This window comes from Glandiceps talaboti, chromosome 12 (assembly GCF_964340395.1).
Source record: "Glandiceps talaboti chromosome 12, keGlaTala1.1, whole genome shotgun sequence".
NCBI classification, from domain to species: Eukaryota; Metazoa; Hemichordata; class Enteropneusta; family Spengelidae; genus Glandiceps; species Glandiceps talaboti.
The window spans coordinates 1,274,923-1,298,798 of record NC_135560.1 but is presented as its reverse complement, the minus strand read 5'-3'; the positions used below and the strand labels follow the sequence as shown (position 1 = coordinate 1,298,798).

Here is a 23,876-nt window from a genome sequence, read left to right as displayed (position 1 = left end):
CATGTTTACTTGTGCCGTCAGAATCAACATGTATAAATTAAGGAAACGCATAAATACAAATAGCACCAATGGTGTTGTACCACAACTGTATTTGGCTGTTGCTATACATGTGGTCTTGTTGCTAGGCATATTTGCATACATTTTCAGAAGCTTTATTCACTTGCCTACCCTTCCCAGTTTTCATATTTGCAATATAAACCATCATTTTGCCTGGGCCCTTTGTGTCAAAAATGGAACAAAAACTGCAGATAATACCTCCAGAAACATCCCTACCATGCTTCAGCCCCATTCACCATGCAGTTTTCAAGATATAGGTTTTTGACCAAAATTGAGATTTTTAGACCTAATTTGCATACTGCTGATGGGATGATCATATTGTGACTACATCTTCATGTATACATCCCTATAGGCTAAGAATGTTCCCACCACATCTTAGCGTTTTAGCCCTAATTTGTATATCACTGATTGGATCATCATGTCATGAACAATTCTGAAACAAAACACCCCAAAGAACATTCCCACAAAATTTTAGGCCAATCTGCTCAGTAGTTTTGGAGTTTAAAGGTTTTTTTATACCAAAAATGACATTTTTTTGATCCAAAACACATATCTTTGATGCAATCATTTTCATTTGAACAACTTCCCATCTGTACTTCCCAAGTAATGTCCCCACCAAATACAAAGGCAATCGGTCCAGCTTTTTTTTTTTTAAACTTTAAGGTACATGGGGAAGAACCGCTGCCGAAGGCAGGCCCTTAGATCTGTAACAATTACTAACATACATTGTTGACTTCACATGCCACTCATATGGAAATTTGCCGTTTAATTTTCATGAAACTTCGAATACAGACTTAAAAATACCTAGTGAATCAATGTATGAAAAAATAATTGCTTGGTGGAAGAAATTTTCTTTACAAAAACGTCAAATTTGGGGCGAGCGTTTCCTGTAAATGTATTTGCCGTACACCCTGAACTGTGACCTGGGTACATTCAAAACAACATACTCTATCAATGTTTGATAAAAAAAATATGTGAATTCCCAATTAATTATAAGTAAAAACTGTGAAAATGGTACATTTTTGAGTCCAAACGTTGTCATTTTCAAGTCCCAGGCGAAATCACGTAAAACTGTAACGAGTGATCCGATTGAAAAGCGAGTACCAAACATCGATAGGTCAGAGTCTGAAGAATTACCATAGAACTACATTACCATCTGGGTATTTCCCGCTAACACGCAAAGTTGGGTCAAAGGATTAGTCCGAACGTGGAAAAATCTTGCCGAACAAAGCCGAAGATGATGTATTTTAATAAATATTCATGAGATGGTATGGGTAGCACCATGATAATGGAGTGGAATGCGGAAGTAGGTCTCTCCATAACGGATCACCTGATAGTGCATGAGTTGTGACATCGCAGGAATTTTAAAAAATTAGTGCAGTAAATAAGATTGTTTTTGTCGGGAATGACAATTCTTGAGTATATTTTGAAAAAAAGAGCAGGAACATTGGACTATCTGTTCCTCCTTTTTGACTGGCCGCCGGCCGTGGTGGGACATGAGCATGGACATAAAGTTCAAAGTCCAAAACACTTCGTGCTGTGTTGGATTACGTCGGAAATAGTCAAGGCGATTCTTCCCTGTGTACCTTAAGTTGTTTGCACACACACACACACTTCAACATGTCTATAGCACTACTGAACCTCAGTTCAATTGTGCTAAAAATGACAGAAACAACATGAAGACTATAAAGCATGAGAACTGGTAAATACAATTTCCCGTTGAAAGTACCCTGTATGTTTTGCAGACAGTAAAACGTTTTACAATTTGAATTACAATTTTGGTTTGTGTTCATCAATGTCATGGTAAGCTTGCATGAAGTAGCTGTATAGGACATGTTGGTCATTTTCCCATTTCACATTAAGAGATTTCATTTTGAGGGGGAGGAGGGGACTAAACTAAAACAATGGTATTATATTTCTTCTGTGTCAGTTTTAGAATGACGTTGTTGTAATTTTTGACATACATTGGCAAGAGACAGAAAAAAGTGAAACACAACCTTCCCTTGCGGCAGGTAAAAGTATATGTTAAAATTGTGAACTGGTAATGTAGGAAGGAAAGGAATAAACAAGTTAACATACACAGGTGCCCAACTAAGAATTATGACATCTAAGGCGACCTTTCAGTTTAACTAACATGCAAACTAAAATCAAAGTAAAACAACATAAAGATTCAAGAGACAAGAACAAAAAAACTTGTTGATAAAGTATTGTACTTACTTGATGCCAGGTACTTCACAGGACCTTGGTCTTGACTGTGATGATTGCTATATATTGGAATATAAATAACACATCTTACTATCTTGTGCAATACTTGTATAACTTAGTTGTACTTTGTTAATTATAATTTGGTACATACACTGATGATAACAAAGTGGATGTGGCATATGAGTTTGATAACATCTTGTAGTTTTAATACCTAATTTGCATAATCAATGATTTTCAGTAATTAGGCTATATCGTAAGAATGCATGCTTCAAATTCAATACCATTTGTCACATACTTCAAATATAAAATAGACAATGTTCTGAAAAAGTTATTGATGTAGCTTTTAGCTTTAATGAATCATTTGCATAATTAATGATTTTCAGTAATTAGGAAATATATGAAGACAAGCAAGTTTCAAGTTCTGAATAATCTGGCACATACATCACGATACCAGGGTGCATGTCTCATAAAGCTTATTCATAAAATGCTTAATGAGTCATTTGCATAATCAATGACTTTCAATAATTAGGCTACATCTTGAGAATGCACACTTCAAATTCAATATAATTCAGTATACACATTGGTGGGAAGAAAGTCCATGTACACACATTGATGGAAAGAAAGTCCATGTACACACATTGATGGAAAGAAAGTCCATGTACACACATTGATGGAAAGAAAGTCCATGTACACACATTGATGGAAAGAAAGTCCAAGTGCAAAAAGTTTTAGGCTCTCTATGAAGAGTGTAACATACATATATATGAGGCATTTGTATAATTTCTTACGTAAGGAAGAGATGTATTAGTGGGTGAAAGGCTGTGTGTGTGTCTGACTGTGTCATCATTTTCTCCAAAATGACTGGCTCAATTCAGACAAAATTGTGTACACATGTTTCGTAGGGTAATAGCAAGAACTGATTAGGTTTTGGTAAACATCCCCGAATTTTAATGAGCAATTTACATAATTAATGGTTTTCGGTAATTAGGCTATATCTCAATAATGCGTTCTGCAGGGTAGTGACAAGAACTACTTAGGTTTCGGTAAACATCCAATGAATATTAACAAGCAATTTATATAATTAATGGTTTTCGGTAATTAGGCTGTATCGCAAGAATGCACGCTTCAAATTCGATATAATTTGGAAAAGGAAAAAATAGTTGAAATGTTGTCTAAAGTGGTACGACGATGCGATTATCTTTCTTACATTCTCAACAAATGTTAATCAATCGACTTATCATTGCAGTTACTGTTCTTTTTATTTAGTACTTTACAGCAAGTGTGTATGTGGGGCAGATGTCATAGGCTAGTTCATGATTAGTTCTGCAGTTGTCTTCACTGGTGGCAATTAATGTAGGGAGAGTTACTTTTGTGTTTCCCTTTCATCTGCAGACTGAATTGGCTTACAGAAGAAAAAATCAATGCGGGAAGGGGGGTACTTAAGTGATGGGGGCTGACCAGAAACAATATTTTTTTGGCCTTTAAAACTCTTTCTATGGTGAATGCTATGCTACAACATCCTGTAAAGCTTCACATTACATGTTGTGGATGGCCAGGAGATCACTAACAGCAATGGGCAAATAGCAATCAATGAGAAAAAATAACTTATTGCATATGTTCTGTTGTATTCCAACAATTGTCTGTAGAAGCGACAATCTCAAAAATTTGCCCTTACCGAAGGTATTCAGTTTAAATCTGGTTTTAAAAATAGCATCAATGGCATCATAGCACAACTGTATATGTTTTAAAAAATGTTTATCCACATGCTGATCCATGCTAGGCATACATGTTCATTTGCTGAATGATTATCCAGTTGCCTATCCAACCCTGTTGTTGTCTTTGCAATATATGCGATCATTTGGCTGTTGCTATGGACGTGGTCATGTTGCAAGACATATTTGCATACATTTTTGTTATCTTTATGATATACATCATCATTTGGCTGTTGCTACGAGTGTGATCTTGCTGCTAGGTATACTTGCATATATCTTTTGAATGTTTACACACTTGTCTATTACTCGTTGTTACCTTTGCAATATATGTGATAATCTGGCTGTTGGTATTGCTGTGGTCTTGATAGTAGGGATATTTGCATACACTTTTTGAATGTTTGTTCATTTGTCTAAGAATCCCTGTTGTTATCTTTGTGAAACACCATCGTTTGTCTGTTCCTGTGGGTATGGTCATGGTTGCTATGGATATTTGCATACATTTGTGAATGTTTACTCACTTGCTTATAAAATATTTTGAAGAAAATCTGCAGAATAACATTTCTAGAAACATCTCACCAAGTTTCAGTCTCATTGACCAAGTACTTTCTGAGATATAAGTTTTTGACCAAAATTCACATTGTTGTTCAAGATTTCAGAAATAAAAGGCAACAGAACACTAATAATATACCTATCCTTCAGGATCTTGGTGGGAATAGGATCAAGACAGCAATTAGATGAGGGCGATGAGTGAATTGTCTCATCAACCTCATCCACAGTAGTGAGCTGAAATGAATCCAATTGACACCCAGGTCCCACAACTGAACCAGATGGCGAAAACTGATTATTTCCAACAGGATTAATTGATCCAAAATTCGATTGAGAGATTTAACACGATTTCTGAAAAACTGGGCAAACCGATCTGCAAGTTCAACAGAGTCATTATGATCAGGCAGTGTACGAGTTTTTGTATGTCCAAGAACTCCAGTGACTAAACTGAAGAGCTTTTTCTGATCTCCAGCACAGTTTTCAACCAGGCCAGCATAGTAACTTTTCTTGGCAGCTTTAACTTTTCGCACATCTGTTCTGTATGTCTGGTGATCAATTTCTAGTTGAGATTTTCTCCAGGCTCTCTCATCTTTCATCCTTGCTTTCCGAGCCTCAATGATGGAATCAGTAATCCATTGAACAGGTTTCCTGTTAGGAACCAATCATTTCTGCAGAAGAGCATGAAAATCAAGTGTGTCACGAAGAATATAATAGAGTGAGTCAAGTTTGGATGATAAATCACCATTTTCCAGGGTTTGAGTACAACGGAAAATGGCAGATGAAAGGTCAGATGCGAATAAATCAGCAGAGAAAGCTTTAAAACTTCTTGCCCTTATACATTTTCGAGTGTCTCTGTGGTGGTAGGGGTGATTGATAGAAAAAAATAAAGGAAAGTGATCTGACACGGCATAGACTGGTTCCACTCGAATGTCAGCAATGGTAGTATCATCATCTACATGGGTGATAATATGATCAATGGTATAACTGGCGTGATGAGTAGGACCAGAGATCCATTGACGCATGTTGAATGAATCTAGAATATCACGATATTTATGAGCATTTGGGCAGTCAGGTTAATCAAGGTGAAAATTAAAATCACCAACAATAACAAGTGGTGAATTATCAGTAAGATGAGAAGACAGAAAGTTGGTGAACTCTTCAACAAAGTCACCAATGGTGTGACCATTAGCTTCGTTTGGCAGAGGATGGTAGACAACAACTAATATGACATGCGACGAGTTTTTATCCGAACCTCCATAAGTTCCACAGATTAAATTGAGTCAGAAACGGGTTTTTGTGACACTGATAGGGATGATTTGAATATAATGGTGATACCTTGCTGCGACCTTTGCATGGCACACTAATGATGTTGTAGCTAGGTGGAAGAGCATCTGCGATGAGTGTCATCATGTAACCAAGTTTCAGCAAGTGCTAACACATCAAGTCGGCATTGTTGCAGGTATTCGTTGGTAGCTGTGGTTTTGTTGGATAGTAATCGACAATTCATAAAAGAGCAACGAATAGACTTTTTAGTGATATTTGGAGATTGTTGTGACATGGAGAACGAGTCAGTTGGATTACTCGTCACTGATGATTCCTTAACAGGTTTTATATGTTTAAGGCTTTAAGTGACTGGAATCTTGACAGATTGCAGTCTTTAAGATTGCTGTGTAATAGAGAACGAGTCAATTGAATTACAGTAAAACTCCAATTATCCGAACTCCGATTATCCGAATTGTTCGGTCATCCGAACCGCTGTCATGTCTCCCAAAATTTTCTATTGTTCCTTCGACCCATTGTTTTCATCACCACGCAAACACGGGCGATTCTGTGATCACTGTAACAACGCATTGCCTGCTGTCTTTTGTCTTTCGTCGGCTTATCTTCTGTGTTTCCTTTATACATGAGTTAACATGCATACAATTGTTACAATTCAATTCCAGTGTCTAATTTACTTCAAAACAATACAGAGTGCGAAGTGACTAAGTGTACATGAATGGTCAGATCGACGTGTGGGCCGAAGTGTGAATTAAAGTGTGAATAACAACTTGATCTGAAAGGTCTTTTTCATGTAAGTTAGAACAATTGATTGCAAGGAAAATGATAAAAATGAAACGTTCCGCAGAAAAACAAAAAAAACCGGGAAGATCACACAAACCATGTCTTTGTCAGAAAGCCGTTGATCGGCGGCAAAGTCATCACAACATAAAATGTAGGTGTCCTTTCATGTCGGAACGACAAATACTCTCACGATGGCCACCAGTTACGAACCCAAGCTGTGAAATTTCTTTTCAACACACACTATAAATTCAGACGATTTTGCGAAAAATGCTCACTCGAAAACCAAACACTGATTGAACACAACTCTACGAAACTGCTCTTCTCACCGATTCTACAACACTATATCCCATAAGTCTACATCATCATGTCAAAACGCAAGCGCACTGTACTCGACCTCGACACCAAACTGTCAATCATCAACCGACTAGAACGAGGAGAGACAGCCACGAAGTTAGCCACCGAGTACGGAGTAGGCAAGTCAACGATCACAGATATCAAGAAGACAAAGGCAAAATTGCAAGACTTTGCAGCTAAAATGGACACAGACAAGGGGCTTCAGCGCAAGATAATGAAAACTGCAAAAGATGACAACTTAGAGAAAAGTGTTTTCACTTGGTTTTCACAAGAACGCAGTCGTGGTACACCGTTATCAGGCCAGCTGATCATCGAAAAAGCGAAATGGTTCGATGAACAATTCAATGGTGAACAATCATCTTTCAAAGGGAGTAACGGATGGCTCAGAAATTTTCAGAAGAGACATGGTATCCGTCAAATTTCAGTACAGGGAGAAAAGATGTCATCAAACACTGCCGCTGTTGAACCATTCATACAGAAATTTCACGAACTCATACAACAAGAAGGTTATCAAACTGAACAAATCTATAATGCAGATGAATCAGGACTGCAGTGGAAACTTCTGCCGCAAAAGACATTTCAACAAGTTAAATCGAACAGACTTTGTTTACATTTTGATACGCAGCTGACCTCATTGAACTCTGCTGCGAACATTTGTGTGCTGTAACGACGATATGTGAACCCTTTATGTCACATTTCCAATATTTTTGCTTTATTTTCTTCGTCGATTTTGAAATACATGTACATGTACAGTAATAAACTTTATTTCATTTTAAAACTTTGTGGCTATTTCTAATTTTATTGATCGTGTGAGGTGTGTATGTTGTGTGCATGTGGGTTTTGGTGTAGACATGGATGTACATTGTATGGTTTCAAAACGTCACGCCCCATATCCGAATATCCGAACTGTCCGCATATCCGAACAAAATCGATGTCCCCCCTTGAGTTCGGATAATTGGAGTTTTACTGTACTTGTCAATGATGTTTCCGCAACAAGTGTTTTATGTTTGAGGCTTTGAGTGACAGGAATCTTGACAAGACTGTCATAACTGATACAGAATCACTGATTGGTCGGTTGATAGTTCTTTAACAGATGGTACAGCATTATAATAGTTTCAATAGGACGTTGCTTCAATCTTTCAATCATCTCATGAAAGAATCTTAATCTACACACTCCTACAAATGTTCCCACCAAATTTCAGACCAATCTGCCCAGTAGTTTTTGAGTTTAAGTTTTTTGACCAAAAATGACATTATTTGACCCCAATCACATACCTGTGATGCAATCATTTTGCTTTGAACAATTTCCCAACTGGACACCAAAAGTAATGTCCCATCAAATACCAAGGCAATCGGTCTGGTGATTTTTGAGTTTAAGTCCTCCACACAGACAGACAGACAGACACACACCACACCATGCCTATAGTACTACTGAACCTTGTCAGTTCAGATGTGCTAAAAATCAATCACCTTTCTTGACCCAAATCACACAACAGTGGTACTGTACACCAAATATCATGGCAATGGGTCCAGTGGTTTTAGACTTTAAATTGTTTAAGCACACACACACACACACACACACACACACACACTTCTCCATGCCTATAGCCCTACTGAACCTAGTTCAGTTGTGCTAAAAATGCACTTTTCAATTCAATTTGGTACATATTTCATATAACTAATCACACATTCTAACACTTATTGTGCAGAAACAAAAAATCAGACGACTTTGCCCTTAAGGAAAGCACACACCACAGACAAACTGACAGACACTAATTTAGAGTCACATTAAGTGTTAAGATTATTGTATCTGAAGTCGTACTTTTCTACAGCTCAAAAAGCAGCCAATGAGAGGAAATTTCAAGAGGGCGACAATATAAAATTATACACGTCAGTTACGTACTGAATATGTTACAGCTAAACATATCTCCCTTTTGATGTACATTTACTGACATTTGGTCTTAAAAGTAATGTGTTTGTGTTTTCATTTGCCAATTCAGTTCATCAAAATTAATCAATGTTATTCTAACTTTTTTTACTTTTTATATTGTCTACTACATCACATTACACAGACACTAATATGTTGGGTTTGTGAATGACCAGCCAAATCTGCAGTTTGGACCCCAACTTTCCAGACTTTGGGACCCAATGACCCCTCAAATCCAAATTGACCGATCACCGAGATTGATTGACAGATGTCATTTACCAATGGGCGAGTGTAATTCTGCCATGTGCACTTACATGTGTTGTAGCCATGACACACTGTTGTAGCTTATCAGCGTGTACTGAACGCCAGGACCTTGACCTTACCATCTGTTCTCTCACGTAATCTTTGCTTGCAAACATTGAAATTATCATCAAATACTGCTCATGAGATTGGTATAATAACATGATCATTATCACGAAGTATAGGAAGGTTGAATCTTATTTTCACACTTTCTGAAGCTGAGAAATATCAACATTTGTGACCTACTTGATCAAGACGATGGACCCCCACTACAAGAATTCATATATAGTTTCACATCTAATTCCTCTCAAAAGTTTGGCCCGCACTGCTGACAGCCAAACTTATAGGAGTACAAGTGCATGCAGTGAATGTTCTGCATGTGTTTGACCCTATTCAAGCACTATCAACCTTCAGGAGATTAAAATAACTATGAAAATTAAATTTTACTGCAGTTGTGCAAGGACATAGTTTGGCAACAGCAATGAACATCACAGCTGCATTCTTTTTATACTAGCCTTCCCGCATGTTGCCCTTTGAAAGAAAGTCTCACTGTGTGCATTTGTGACCTTCGATGGGAATGACACACAAGGGTGACCTGCATTTGACTTTGTTTATTGTTCACATTTTATATTCATTTGTCCCCATTTACATTATGTCCTCTTTGGTTTCAGAGATCAAAGTAAAATGTGATACATGTTAACGATGAAAGTATATATATGTAATATTGTTGGGCCTATATGCATTTTAGTAAACTACCATTTTATTTTGACTGTTAATACTATTACCTTTTTGACAAAGAAGTTATCTCATTTCTCTTACTTGGAGTAAGGGGGTCTTTCAATCTCTATGAGTAAATCCTGTTTACAATGCAGATATAAAAAAAGGTCAAACAAGATTGCGACAAAATATCAGAATTTGCAAATACCATGGCTCAAAATCAAAGTTATATTGTTACAATATTTACATCACTACTAGTGTATTTGATCCATTTCAGCAAATATTTTATTAAAATAAGCAAAGCAACAAATGTGATAAATTTCCTCCAGCAAAACCGCCCCAAAAATATATGAATAAATAAATGTAAACAAATAGAAAAATAGCACCAATGGCGTTATAGCACAACTATATTTGGCTGTTGCTATGGACATGGTCTTATTGCTAGGGGTATTTTCATACATTTTTGGAATCTTTATTAAATTGCCTCCCCTTCCTACATTTCATCTTTGTAATATAAACCATCATTTAGCTGTTGCTATGGGTTTGGTCCTGTTGCTAAGCATATTTGCATAATCTTTTGAATCTTTAATCACTTACCTACCCATCCCAGTTATCTTTGTAATATGCATCGTCATTTCACTATTGTGATCGATTTTGATTCAAACAATTTCCCAACTACACAGCCAGGGTAATATACCCACCAAATATCATGGCAGTGGTTTTTGATTTTAGTTGTTTACACACACACACAGACACACACACACACAGACAGACAGACAGACACTTTGCCATGCCTATAACACTACTGAACCTTATCAGTTCAGTTGCACTAAAATTCTTACTTCATTCAGCTTGTCAGGAAAATTTTATTCCAAATAAACAATTGATACTCATCATGCATCATAGACATAATGTATATCTCACTGTTGTGACACTTTGAAATGTTGTGAATAAATCAGAATGAATAAAAAACGTTTGTTTTCAGAAGTTGTCAAAGTTGATGCAGATACATTGTGTTGAAAATCTGTCCAACACCTGATGATGACCTCATCCTAGCTACCCACTGCTGTCATAGCAACTTGACAACAATCAACACATATTTTTAGAAACATCTCCACAAACAATGCTTCAGTTGATTGATGCCTTGAATATTAGATACAGAAGTTCTGCCTGTAAAATAACAAAAGAAAATACATGAAACATGAATATTAATATTACTGTCACATACTTTCATATATTTTCAGGAGTGGATTCTAGTGGACATGTTGGCTGGCAGAGTAATAACGTAACCTGAAAATGTGTTAACATTTGAAATTCACTGGCTCTACAAACTAGATTAAGTGCTAATGGTGTTGTAGCACAACTGTTGATGGTATACTTTAATTTTCTGCAATGATTATGTGGTCTTGTTGCTAGACATATTTGCATACATTCTTTGAAGATTTATTCTCATGCCTTTCCCATCCATGGTGTTATATCTACAATATACACCATCATTTAATGTTACTATGGGCATGGTCTTATTGCTAGGCATATCTACATACAATTTGGCAATGTTTATTCATTTATCTTCCCATCACCAGTGTTATTTTGGCATTACACGTCACTGTTTACCTGTGGCTATGGGTGTGGTCTTGTTGCTATGGGCATTTACATATTTTAAAATAATGTTCATTCAATTGCTACCCATCCCTCGGCTGCCAGGCAGCCATATTGGATCGTATCGAGATGAAAATGGATATGCACATGTATGTCATAGAACACTGTCCTAATACCAACTTTGAATGGTATGTTTCTGCCAAGAATCAAGATTGAAAGATAAAGCGCTGCTGACTGAGTATCTCCAAGTACAGCCCAATGTGAGACATTTTTTCACAAAGCCAACATCTATTTGTAAAGAAATATGTCATAGTTATGGATGGACACAGCACTTTATTTCCACTGTTAGTTTAATGAAATTTAGTTCAATAAAATTTACCACATTGTACGTATCTGAAGTGCAGGGGGGGGGGGGGGGGTACTGTACTGTATAATTACACACATTACCAGTTTTAAACTGAATGCCTCTCGTAAGGGAACCTCTAATTATGCAAATAACTCATTAAACTAAACAAACTATGATAACAGGCTTTTTTTTGGACAAGTGTGCTTTCTTAGGTTAATGTATGTGCCAAATTATACGGAATTTGAAGAGTGCGTGATACTGCTTAAGTTACTGAAGTTCTTTAGACACACACACACACACACACACATATGAATGAACCTGTTTTAATCATAGGCAGTGTCTATGATTTCATTCAGCTGTGCTAAAAACAGTGTTTCCAAGCAACCTCAAACAGAGGTTCATCTTGATGCCATTGACATTGAGATGTGAAGTAGCCCATAAAAAATTTAATGGTTTCATTGCATCAATAAAACAATAACCTTTCATTTCTAGGCTGAGCCAAAGCATTTTTTAACACCACGAATCGTGTTTTTTGACCAAAAATGCACATCTCTGATTCGATCATTTCATTTGAACAATTTCCCATCTACACGCCCTAAGTAATGCCCCCAGCAAATACCAAGGGATCGTTTACATACATACATACACACACACACACACACAGACATTTCCCCATACCTATAGCACTACTGAACCTAGTTCAGTTGTGCTAAAAATCAGGTCAATTACTATCTTGCTAACAAAATTTTCAAATTCCAGCCTATAGCTGGCTTTTTTCTGATTCATTCTCTATTGCTATTTTTTTCAAATAAATATCTTGGCTTCACTGGCCCACAGTTTATATTGGTTCACTTGGTCTGTTTCACTTTTGTCATTGTGGGGTGTCTGTAAAGGATAACTGCTTGTAAATTACTTTCAGGCAAAGAAATATACATCCCTGGACAGCTACAACTTGTTTAGTGCCACAGTGTTAACACTGACCAGGCAAGTTTGAAATACATTATACAAATAGAAAAAAATAAACAGCTAAACTTAGGAAGTATTTGTTGCTCCACTGGACTTCAAAAAGAAAAGAGCGGTCTTCTTATTATCATAAGTTACTGTTATGGTTATGATTATCAGAAATTGATAGTCTTAGAGTATGAGAGAGTAGTAATCTGCAAAATAATGACCACACTCTTTGAGGCAAACTGAAATGAGTGTCTATTTTTTGAGTCTAATAAGAGTTTCTTCTTTCCACTGTGCAATGTTCAAAAGAGAGAAATAGACTTTACAAATGGCAGTAGAGTTATGTTGTCGTGCAAAATGTATGATTAATTTATGGTGACTATTATTCAAAAAAATGGTTGTTGTGTTTTGTAGTTATAACGGTCATAACTCGACCCAAAATAATAATTCTGAAATTCAAGGTTTTTTTTTCGTCTTTCCCAGTTTGCCTATGCCTCAGTATGCAGTGCACTACCACATACATATGTAAACAAATATCAGACCATGCAGGCCAGGACGCTTTATTTTTTTATATTCCGTAAGTCGAACAAGTGACCTCTCATCGTAAAATACAATAAATTACATTGTTTCTACTTTTTACATTTATTTGTACTGATGGGATAAAATTGTAATTGGTATGTAACATGAATGAAAATAAAAATCAAACCATTCTTTTCTCATCATACCTTCCGAAACAAACTTATTATTCTTGAATATTACATATCGTAGTGATGCAATAGTAAATTGTAACATAGTTCAGATCTGATGGTTTATCTTGGTCACCCAGTGGAATTTATTGTAAAACAAACAGTATTGATATGAAATGTGAAATCAAATGAAAACACCATGCACTGAACGAAATAAATACGTACCCATCGTTACAGGAGATGATGTAAAATCTTACTCAACATGCATCCGCCATGTAGTTTCTCAGACTTCAGCCGACTTCAATAAAATTTGGTAAATTAACACTGACTGAACTAAAATAAATTGTTTCCATCGATGTATCGACTGTAGGAAAGCCTATGATACAGCATATTGCCTCGGTAGCAGTGGAACGATAAAAGAACTCTCAAATATGTATAGTATTTTTCAGTGATCGCCATGTTTTGCCTATGGCAAACCATGCATAGTGAGCAAAGTTGTCGTAGTAGCAATGGTAACTAAGGTGGGCATGGCTACAGTGCTCAGGGCAATCGGTCAATTGATGTAAAACCCTGAAATAATCTGTAATTATGTGTACATTATCATAATCAGTACAAAAATCTATGTGTACATGATTAACATGAATACAACAATCTATGTGTACATGATTAAAATCAATACAAAAATCTGTGTACATGATTATTAAATCAATATAACAATCTATGTGTACATGATTAACATGAATACAAAAATCTGTGTACATTATTAATATCAGTACAACAATGTATGTGTACACAATTTAAATCCAAACAACATATGTGTACATGATTAACATGAATACAACAATCTATGTGTACATGATTAAAATCAATACAACAATCTATGCGTACACGATTAACACGAATACAAGAAGCTAAGTGTGGACACAATTAAAAGCAATACAACACTCTACAACTACCACAAGAGGACAACAACATAAGACGCACCAGTAAGTGTACCTTTTTGGGATCCCATAAAGCTTTAGGAAAATTTCGGTCACCAGCTGGACTACCATCAAGCATATCTCCTGCTGAACCAACAAAAATTGTTACTTGAGCAAAAATAATACAATTGATATTACATGGGTATGGACCTGTTGCCAGTTCCAAGATGCAATGCACATCTTGCAAGCAATACCATGTATTTTGAACACACTCACAGTTTTGTATATGACTTTCAGGGGGATAAATATTAAAAATCCATATTGGAATAATTGCTCTGTTCTTGATGGTGTTAAGTATGACTCAATACATGTATATCTGTCTGTCATATAAAAATGACAAACAGCCTAGTGGTTGAAAAATAGCACAATGGCATTAAGGCACAACTGTAAAGTGTTTGTTTGTTTATGTTTATCCAGTTGCCTATCCAGCCCGGTTGCTACCTTAACTATATACACCATCATTCGGTTGTTGCTATGGGCTGGTCTTGTTGTTAGATATATCTGCATTCACTTTTTGGATGTTTATCCACTTGCCTAACCATCCCTGTCGTTATCTTTGTGACATACACCATCATTTGGCTGTTGGTATGAGCATGGTCTTGTTGCTCGGGATATTTGCACAATGTTTATTCACTTGTCTATTAATTCCTCTTGTTATCTTTGCAAAAGACACCATCATGTGGTTGTTACTATGGGCATGGGCATGTTGTTTGAGAAGTCTACCAGATGTTACTTTTGCAAAACATACTGGCATTTTGTTGTTGCTATGGGCATGGTCATGGTTACTAGGGAAATTGTGTCAAAAAAATTTGAATAACAACTGCAGAATAACACTAGAAACATCTCATCAAATTGTTTGATTCTTTATTCACTTACCAACTTGTCTCTGTTGTTATCCTTGTAATATACATTATCCCTTCACTGTTGCTATGGGCGTGACCAAAATTGATATTTTTAGACCTAATTTGCATATTGCTCATGGGATGATCATATTATGACTTCATCTTCATGTACCCATCCCTTATAGGCATCCCAATTAAATCTCATCCCAATTTGCTCAGTAGTTTTGAATTACAGATTTTTGACCAAAAAGAAACATTTTAGCCCTAATTTGCATATCACTGATGGAATCATCACATCATGAACAATTCTTAAACTAAACACCCCCAAGAACCCTCTCACCATTTTTCAGGCAAATCTGCTCTGTAGTTTTGGAATTGCAGATTGTTGACCAAAAATACACATTTTTGCCCTAATTTGCATATCAATAATAAGATCATCATATCAAGAACACATCTTAATCTAAATACCCCTTAGAACGTTCCCACCAAGTCTCAGCCACATCTGCTCAGTAATTTTGGAATCATAGACTTTTGACCAAAAATACACATTTTTGCCCTAATTTGCATATCAATAATAAGATCATCATATCAAGAACACATCTTAATCTAAATACCCCTTAGAACATTCACACCAAATTTCAGGCCAATCTGCCCAGTAGTTTTGGAGTTTAAGTTTTTTGACCAATAATCACATTTTGTTTACTGAAAAAGCGCATTTTCATTTGAAAAATTTCCCATCTACACACCCTAAGTAATGCACAGACAGACAGACATTTCATCATGTCTATAGCACTACCGAACCTCAGTTCAGTTGTGCTAATAAAATGAGAATGAGTGAAATTTGGCAATCTTGTATTGTGGAGTCTATATTTAATCAGCATACAGGGAAAGGTACATATGGGCATACATGTATCGGTAGATATGGGCATACAGCTATGCCATGGGTATGTATGGGTATACAGGTAAGGGTACATATGGGGTATACAGGTAAGGGTACATATGGGGTATACAGGTAAGGGTACATATGGGTATACAGGTAAAGGTACATATGGGGTATACAGGTAAGGGTACATATGGGGTATACAGGTAAGGGTACATATGGGGTACACAGGTAAGGGTACATATGGGTATACAGGTAAAGGTATATATGGGTATACAGGTAAAGGTACATATGGGTATACAGGTAAAGGTACATATGAGTATACAGGTAAAGGTACATATGAGTATACAGGTAAAGGTACATATGGGTATACAGGTAAAGGTACATATGGGTATACAGGTATGGGTACATATGAGTATACAGGTAAAGGTACATATGGGTATACAGGTAAAGGTACATATGAGTATACAGGTAAAGGTACATATGAGTATACAGGTAAAGGTACATATGGGTATACAGGTAAAGGTACATATGAGTATACAGGTAAAGGTACATATTGGTATACAGGTAATGGTACATACGGGTATATAGGTATGGGTATATATGGGTATACAGGACAGGGTACATATGGGTACATAGTGCTCAGAGGGTTAATAATTCATCTTCAAATGCACCCCTATTCAATTTCAGCCCAATCTGCGAAGTAGTTTTGGAAAAAACTTGAAAAGTCACATTTTTAGGCCTAATTTACATAACACTGACATAATCAGCATGTCATGAACAATTCCTATTGTACACACCCTTAACCCTCTCACCACCGATTCCCGCTATTGTGGGAACACTCTAAGGCGCCCACTGATTCCTGCTATTGCGGCAACGCCAAAGTTAATTCACCTACCTCGCCGTTATGCCGTTTAATGGCAGTTATTGCTGCAAAACCTGCCACAATAACTAGATTCACACATGCGTATTAGCCTTGTTTATCTACACTGCCATTCTGAATGCATGACAGTGAAGAGTATTTGGACTACGATCCATACGATTCAAATGACGGCCAATTGTATTTTTATGTGTGTTTTTCGCTCACAAAATCGAATTTCAACATGGCAAAAGTAATCAACGGCTCTCATAACATGGTCTACGAAATTATGTTACTATCTTTGGATATTTCGACTGAATTTGACTCGAAATACATCATGGAATACAAGTATTTGGCTATGGGAACACATTGTACTTGTGTGTAAGCATTAAATTCCCACTAAGGCCATGTGAGCTGTTTGAATGTCGGCAAATTTTCGCAATCTTGTGACCTGTGACCTGTACACCATACAAACGTTTTGGTGGTAATTTTGGCAATATAATGGATTATTTGGGTTTTATTTTTTTCTGTTACGGCTCAAAAATGACTTGTATTTGTACTAGTTCAGTGTGTAGAGGTCAGTGGACGGAAACTTATGCACAATATGGGCGATTTTCCAATCAAATTTTTTATGTGCATTTTTCAATGTAAAATTCAAATTTCAACATCGCCAAAGCAAAATCTGTCTCCCCTAACATTGTTTGCAATGTAAAATAGAGGTGCTGTTCGTAGAAATTTCCACTCAATTTAGACTGTGAATACGATGTTTTATACAAGGAGATGGCTGAGTGAACTCGATGCAACATATGGAAGGTTCAGATTATCGCAACATTAGTTCGAAGTTCCGACTGCATATTTGCTTTTGTGGGTATACGCATGTCAGCAAAAAGCGCCACTTTGGCATCCCGATTTGGACTCGTATACTACCAACTTGTGGGCATTTTTTACTGATTTTGAGCATAAATTGGTGATAAATTTTGTTATTCTGTCAAATAATGAGTTATAATTAAAATAAGAAGATATTGGGGCGATGACTTTCAATATTTTTGTCCCTTTCATTGCCGGTGCGGGACCGACTATTGCTAACCATATTTGTGAGCCTCTAATTAATTTCATTCAAATTTAATACGACTAAAAATAACATTTTCTGCCAAATTTTCGCCGATTTTGATCATTTAACCAGTACACAGAAGTTTTGTGGGAACATAAATGTTGGCATTTTGAATTTTGTTTGTAATACAAATATTTTGTTTATTTATTTGTGATATGTCAATAAATAAACAAGCCATGTTTGTTCTATTAATATTTTATTACTTTAATCCATATTTCAGTTCAGTGTGTGACATTTGAATGTGTGTATTTGCAAGTATGATATAGAAAATTTATTTTCCATTCAAATGATACCTTATTTTTCAAAATAAGCAATATTTGTATATCAGTTTGATTACATAACACTCATTCTCACATTATGTTAGTGAGGGGGCTGGTGGAGAACAAACATTCTCACGTTCCTGCAAGCTGAGAGTGTGGGACAGCCAATGTGAGAACAAATCGATCTCAAACTCTGTATCAATGCGCGAGTTAAATTTTGTTTTGTAAACCTATTGCTGATTGGTTTATTACGTTCTGTAGTCAGCAGGCGTAGGTATTGATTGACAAATAGAATAACATGTAATGTAGAACCAGAACTACGTGCATTCCAGCAGACGATAACAAAGTGAATGGGCTAATAATGTTGACATTTATGCCACACCTAAGATGATAAAATATTAGCGATGCATTTAGGTAGGGTTCTCATGTTTTTGTTATGATCAGAGAATTTAAACCCCTCGAAATGTATTGATTGTTCACCCTTAGAAACAACGCTTTAGGTGAAAAATAACGTGCGTACTGATCGAGCCCCCCGTGGGTACTGGTACCGTGACCAATATGTAGTGCAACCGTAGAAATGCCAATGACTACAAGTCGTCAGAGCCATTTTCCTGCGTTATGCCCTGATGACCTCCAAAATGGAATGTATACTTGATATTTTATGTGCATGTACATACTAGTAATTAATTGTAAACATTCATGCATTAGCAATATTCTATAGTCATGATGTTTGAAAGTGAACCATCACGTCGCGTGCCTTGAGCTTCAGTACAGCTGACGGTATGATAGAAATTTCGGTCATACTCTGTATATATATATTGCGACAAATTAACTAATGTTTACAAATTTAGCTTGTCTAGTACTACAAGTAGTCACTGTGGTATATAGGTCAATGAAGCCTCGATCTCAATATTATATTTGGAATTAGTTTTTATGAATGTGAATTAAAGGAACTACGTTTTTGCGGAGTTACACAAAACATACACACAGAGATAAGATGTCCTTGGTGTTGTGATTTCAATCAGTAATACTAATAACCTGGTTTTAACTTGTTTTCCTACCATAATAAGGAGGGGACATGAGAAAAAGAATCCTACACACCAATGAGCAGAGATGGAATATCTCACACTTGGGGGTGGGTGGGTTTTGTTTTGTCTCACACTCGCCGCAGACAAGAAATCCCCAACTCGTGTGAGCTATTCCATCTCAACCCATTGGGGATATGGGATTCTATTAATCCCATGAGGCCAATGGTGGTGAAAGGGTTAAGAATGTTCTCAACACCTTTCGGGCCAATCTGCCAAGTAGTTTTCATCTATACATCCTAAGTAATGTCCCAACCAAATACCAAGGTAATCGACAAAGCAGTTTTTGACTTGAAGTCATTTAAATACACACATTTACCATGACTATAGTACTGCTACACACACACACACACACACATTTCACCATGCACATGCCTATAGCACGGCTACACACACACACACACACACACACAATTACACCATGCCTTTAGCACTGCTCTACACACACATGCACGCACACGCACACACTTCACCATGCCTTTAGCACTGCCACGCACACACACACACACACATATACACACACACACACTTCACCATGCCTATAGCACTGCTCTACACACACACACATGCACGCATACAAACACACTTCACCATGCCTATAGCACTGCTCTACACACACACACACACACATGCACATATACAAACACACTTCACCATGCCTATAGCACTGCTCTACACACACACACACACACACATGCACATATACAAACACACTTCACCATGCCTATAGCACTGCTCTACACACACACACACACACACATGCACATATACAAACACACTTCACCATGCCTATAGCACTGCTCTACACACACACACACACATGCACATATACAAACACACTTCACCATGCCTATAGCACTGCTCTACACACACACACACACATGCACATATACAAACACACAATTACACCATGCCTATAGCACTGCTCTACACACACACACACACACACATGCACATATACAAACACACTTCACCATGCCTATAGCACTGCTCTACACACACACACACACACACATGCACATATACAAACACACAATTACACCATGCCTATAGCACTGCTCTACACACACACACATGCACATATACAAACACACTTCACCATGCCTATAGCACTGCTCTACACACACACACACACATGCACATATACAAACACACTTCACCATGCCTATAGCACTGCTCTACACACACACACACACATGCACATATACAAACACACTTCACCATGCCTATAGCACTGCTCTACACACACACACACACATGCACATATACAAACACACTTCACCATGCCTATAGCACTGCTCTACACACACACACATGCACATATACAAACACACTTCACCATGCCTATAGCACTGCTCTACACACACACACACACATGCACATATACATACACACTTCACCATGCCTATAGCACTGCTCTACACACACACACACACATGCACATATACAAACACACTTCACCATGCCTATAGCACTGCTCTACACACACACACACACACACATGCACATATACAAACACACAATTACACCATGCCTATAGCACTGCTCTACACACACACACACACACATGCACATATACAAACACACAATTACACCATGCCTATAGCACTGCTCTACACACACACACACACACACACATGCACATATACAAACACACTTCACCATGCCTATAGCACTGCTCTACACACACACACACACACACATGCACATATACAAACACACAATTACACCATGCCTATAGCACTGCTCTACACACACACACATGCACATATACAAACACACTTCACCATGCCTATAGCACTGCTCTACACACACACACACACATGCACATATACAAACACACTTCACCATGCCTATAGCACTGCTCTACACACACACACACACATGCACATATACAAACACACTTCACCATGCCTATAGCACTGCTCTACACACACACACACACATGCACATATACAAACACACTTCACCATGCCTATAGCACTGCAGGTCCTGAGAGGAATTGAGTCATATTTTAATCCGATATGTTTGAGCCATTACAAACAGTGATGGGGCAAACATTTTAAACTGCCATGAGTGCCATATATTTGCAAAAAAAAAAAAGAATGTTTACAGTGTAGTTGGCAAATAAATTCTGACCTCTTCGATGGTTTGGGTGTAAAGTAGCTCCTGCACTCGATCCATGGAATGCATCTGTGTTGTTAGGATTCATTGCACTGGTGTGTAATGCTGAATCAGAATTTGTCCTGTCAAATACAAACACAAGACATATTTAACGATTGCAACAATGCAAAGACAATTGTATCAGAAATTAAAGCAGAATGAGACTTCACCTGTTCATGTAAATTAGCAAGATGTTAACATGACAAATTTTAAAGGAAGCCTTCATATCAAAGGATACTAGTCAGAACAGAATGAGCAATGATTGGTTCTGTCAATGTCATCAGGCACTGTGCTGTACCTGTGTATTCATGTGATGATACAATGAAAACTACTCACATTCATGTAGCAAATAGAATGTCATACAAAAACAACCTCTTTTATTTAATGTTAGAAGGAAGAGGCAGATTATCACATCAGGCAGATACCACACTTGTACAACGCATCACAAATAATGAAGAATATCACAGTGATTGTAAGATTGGGAAAAAAGCATCACATAAACAGACATCACAGTACAAGATTGGGAAAACAGAACATCACACAAAACAGACACCACACAGTGTAAGATTGGGAAGACACAACATCACACAGAACAGACACCACACAGTGTAAGATTGGGAAGACAGAACATCACACAAAACAGACATCACACAGTGTAAGATTGGGAAGACACAACATCACACAAAACAGACATCACACAGTGTAAGATTGGGAAGACACAACATCTCACAGAACAGACACCACACAGTGTAAGATTGGGAAGACACAACATCACACAAAACAGACATCACACAGTGTAAGATTGGGAAGACACAACATCACACAGAACAGACACCACACAGTGTAAGATTGGGAAGACAGAACATCACACAGAACAGACACCACACAGTGTAAGATTGGGAAAACAGAACATCACACAGAACAGACACCACACAGTGTAAGATTGGGAAGACAGAACATCACACAGAACAGACACCACACAGTGTAAGATTGGGAAGACACAACATCTCACAAAACAGACACCACACAGTGTAAGATTGGGAAGACACAACATCACACAGAACAGACATCACACAGCGTAAGATTGGGAAGACAGAACATCACACAAAACAGACACCACACAGTGTAAGATTGGGAAGACAGAACATCACACAAAACAGACACCACACAGTGTAAGATTGGGAAGACACAACATCACACAGAACAGACACCACACAGTGTAAGATTGGGAAGACAGAACATCACACTCAAGAAATTACAATGCCTTTTATTTTCAAATGATATACATAAATACAAGGATTGAAATTAATGCTGCCCAGTGGACTGAGGTCCCTAAATCTTCAAGCTGGACCAGAAAATTAGATTAGATTTAATAGATTAGAAGGTTTTGGAAAGACCTGCCCAACTGGACCAGTAGATTGTGCTGCAATGTTACAGTAGCGCAGAATGTTTCTATCATTTTGAAAAATTATGCTTAAAATTGTTAAAAGGTAAACTGCATTCCTCAATAAACAATTATTCTGACCAGTTTTTAGCTTTAAATCAGTTGTATCATCGTGGAAAAGATCAACTTCAAAATGCATCTTTCTGACCCATGACCTTGGAAGGCGTTCTTTGTTCATTGTGCATGTGCATTTAAAATTATCACAGCTTTACACAGCATAGGCCTAATGCGATATGATGAGCTTCAATTGTGTCACACTCAGATTTCTTGCATGAATGTTACCAAATAGTACAAAATGACTCAAAAGGAACAGTGATAGCTGATCATTAAATCGTTTAAATGTTGGAATGTTTGAATATAAGTTTGTTTTTGTCTGCACTTTGCAACTTCTTCCTATTGCTAACAACACAAGTTACAGAAGGTGTGTAATGTATAGTGTACTGCAAGGTCAACCAAGACAGTCATAATTTTGTACACATGCATGGTATGTTATCGATGTTTACAGTATTACTTTCTGACTTCTAGAAATGTTTACATGTTGTCTGGATTATTTTGATAGTTCACAGTGAAAAAAATCTTTCATAAAAGTAATGATTTTCAATCAATGACAAAACTGAATGCCTCTCAATCAATGACAAAACTGTAAGTGCAAAACCGTAGATTTGTGGGCCTACACACATTGTTGGAATACAAACCTCTGAACTATAGCTATTATACATGATGTACGTACCACTTAATTGGAAAATTAATGATACAAAGCTGTATGTAGTTTGAAACTTACATAGTTAACATAT

The 23,876-nt window shown here is 37.0% G+C and overlaps 1 protein-coding gene across 6 annotated transcripts in view; it reads right to left on the bottom strand.

Annotated features, from left to right (window-relative positions):
* Nucleotides 1-23,876, bottom strand: part of LOC144443316 (CREB-regulated transcription coactivator 1-like) — a 97,367-nt gene that overhangs the window by 38,348 nt on the left and 35,143 nt on the right. For 3 of the 6 annotated variants that reach the window (XM_078132761.1, XM_078132766.1, XM_078132767.1), the window contains exons 5-7: nucleotides 21,615-21,721; nucleotides 14,443-14,525; nucleotides 2,275-2,321 (exon numbers count right to left, since the gene is read on the bottom strand). In XM_078132761.1, the coding sequence (XP_077988887.1) occupies nucleotides 2,275-2,321; nucleotides 14,443-14,525; nucleotides 21,615-21,721 (237 nt within the window). The remainder of the gene's footprint in view (nucleotides 1-2,274; nucleotides 2,322-14,442; nucleotides 14,526-21,614; nucleotides 21,722-23,876) is intronic. The other 3 variants (XM_078132765.1, XM_078132763.1, XM_078132764.1) reach the window with 2 other exon arrangements.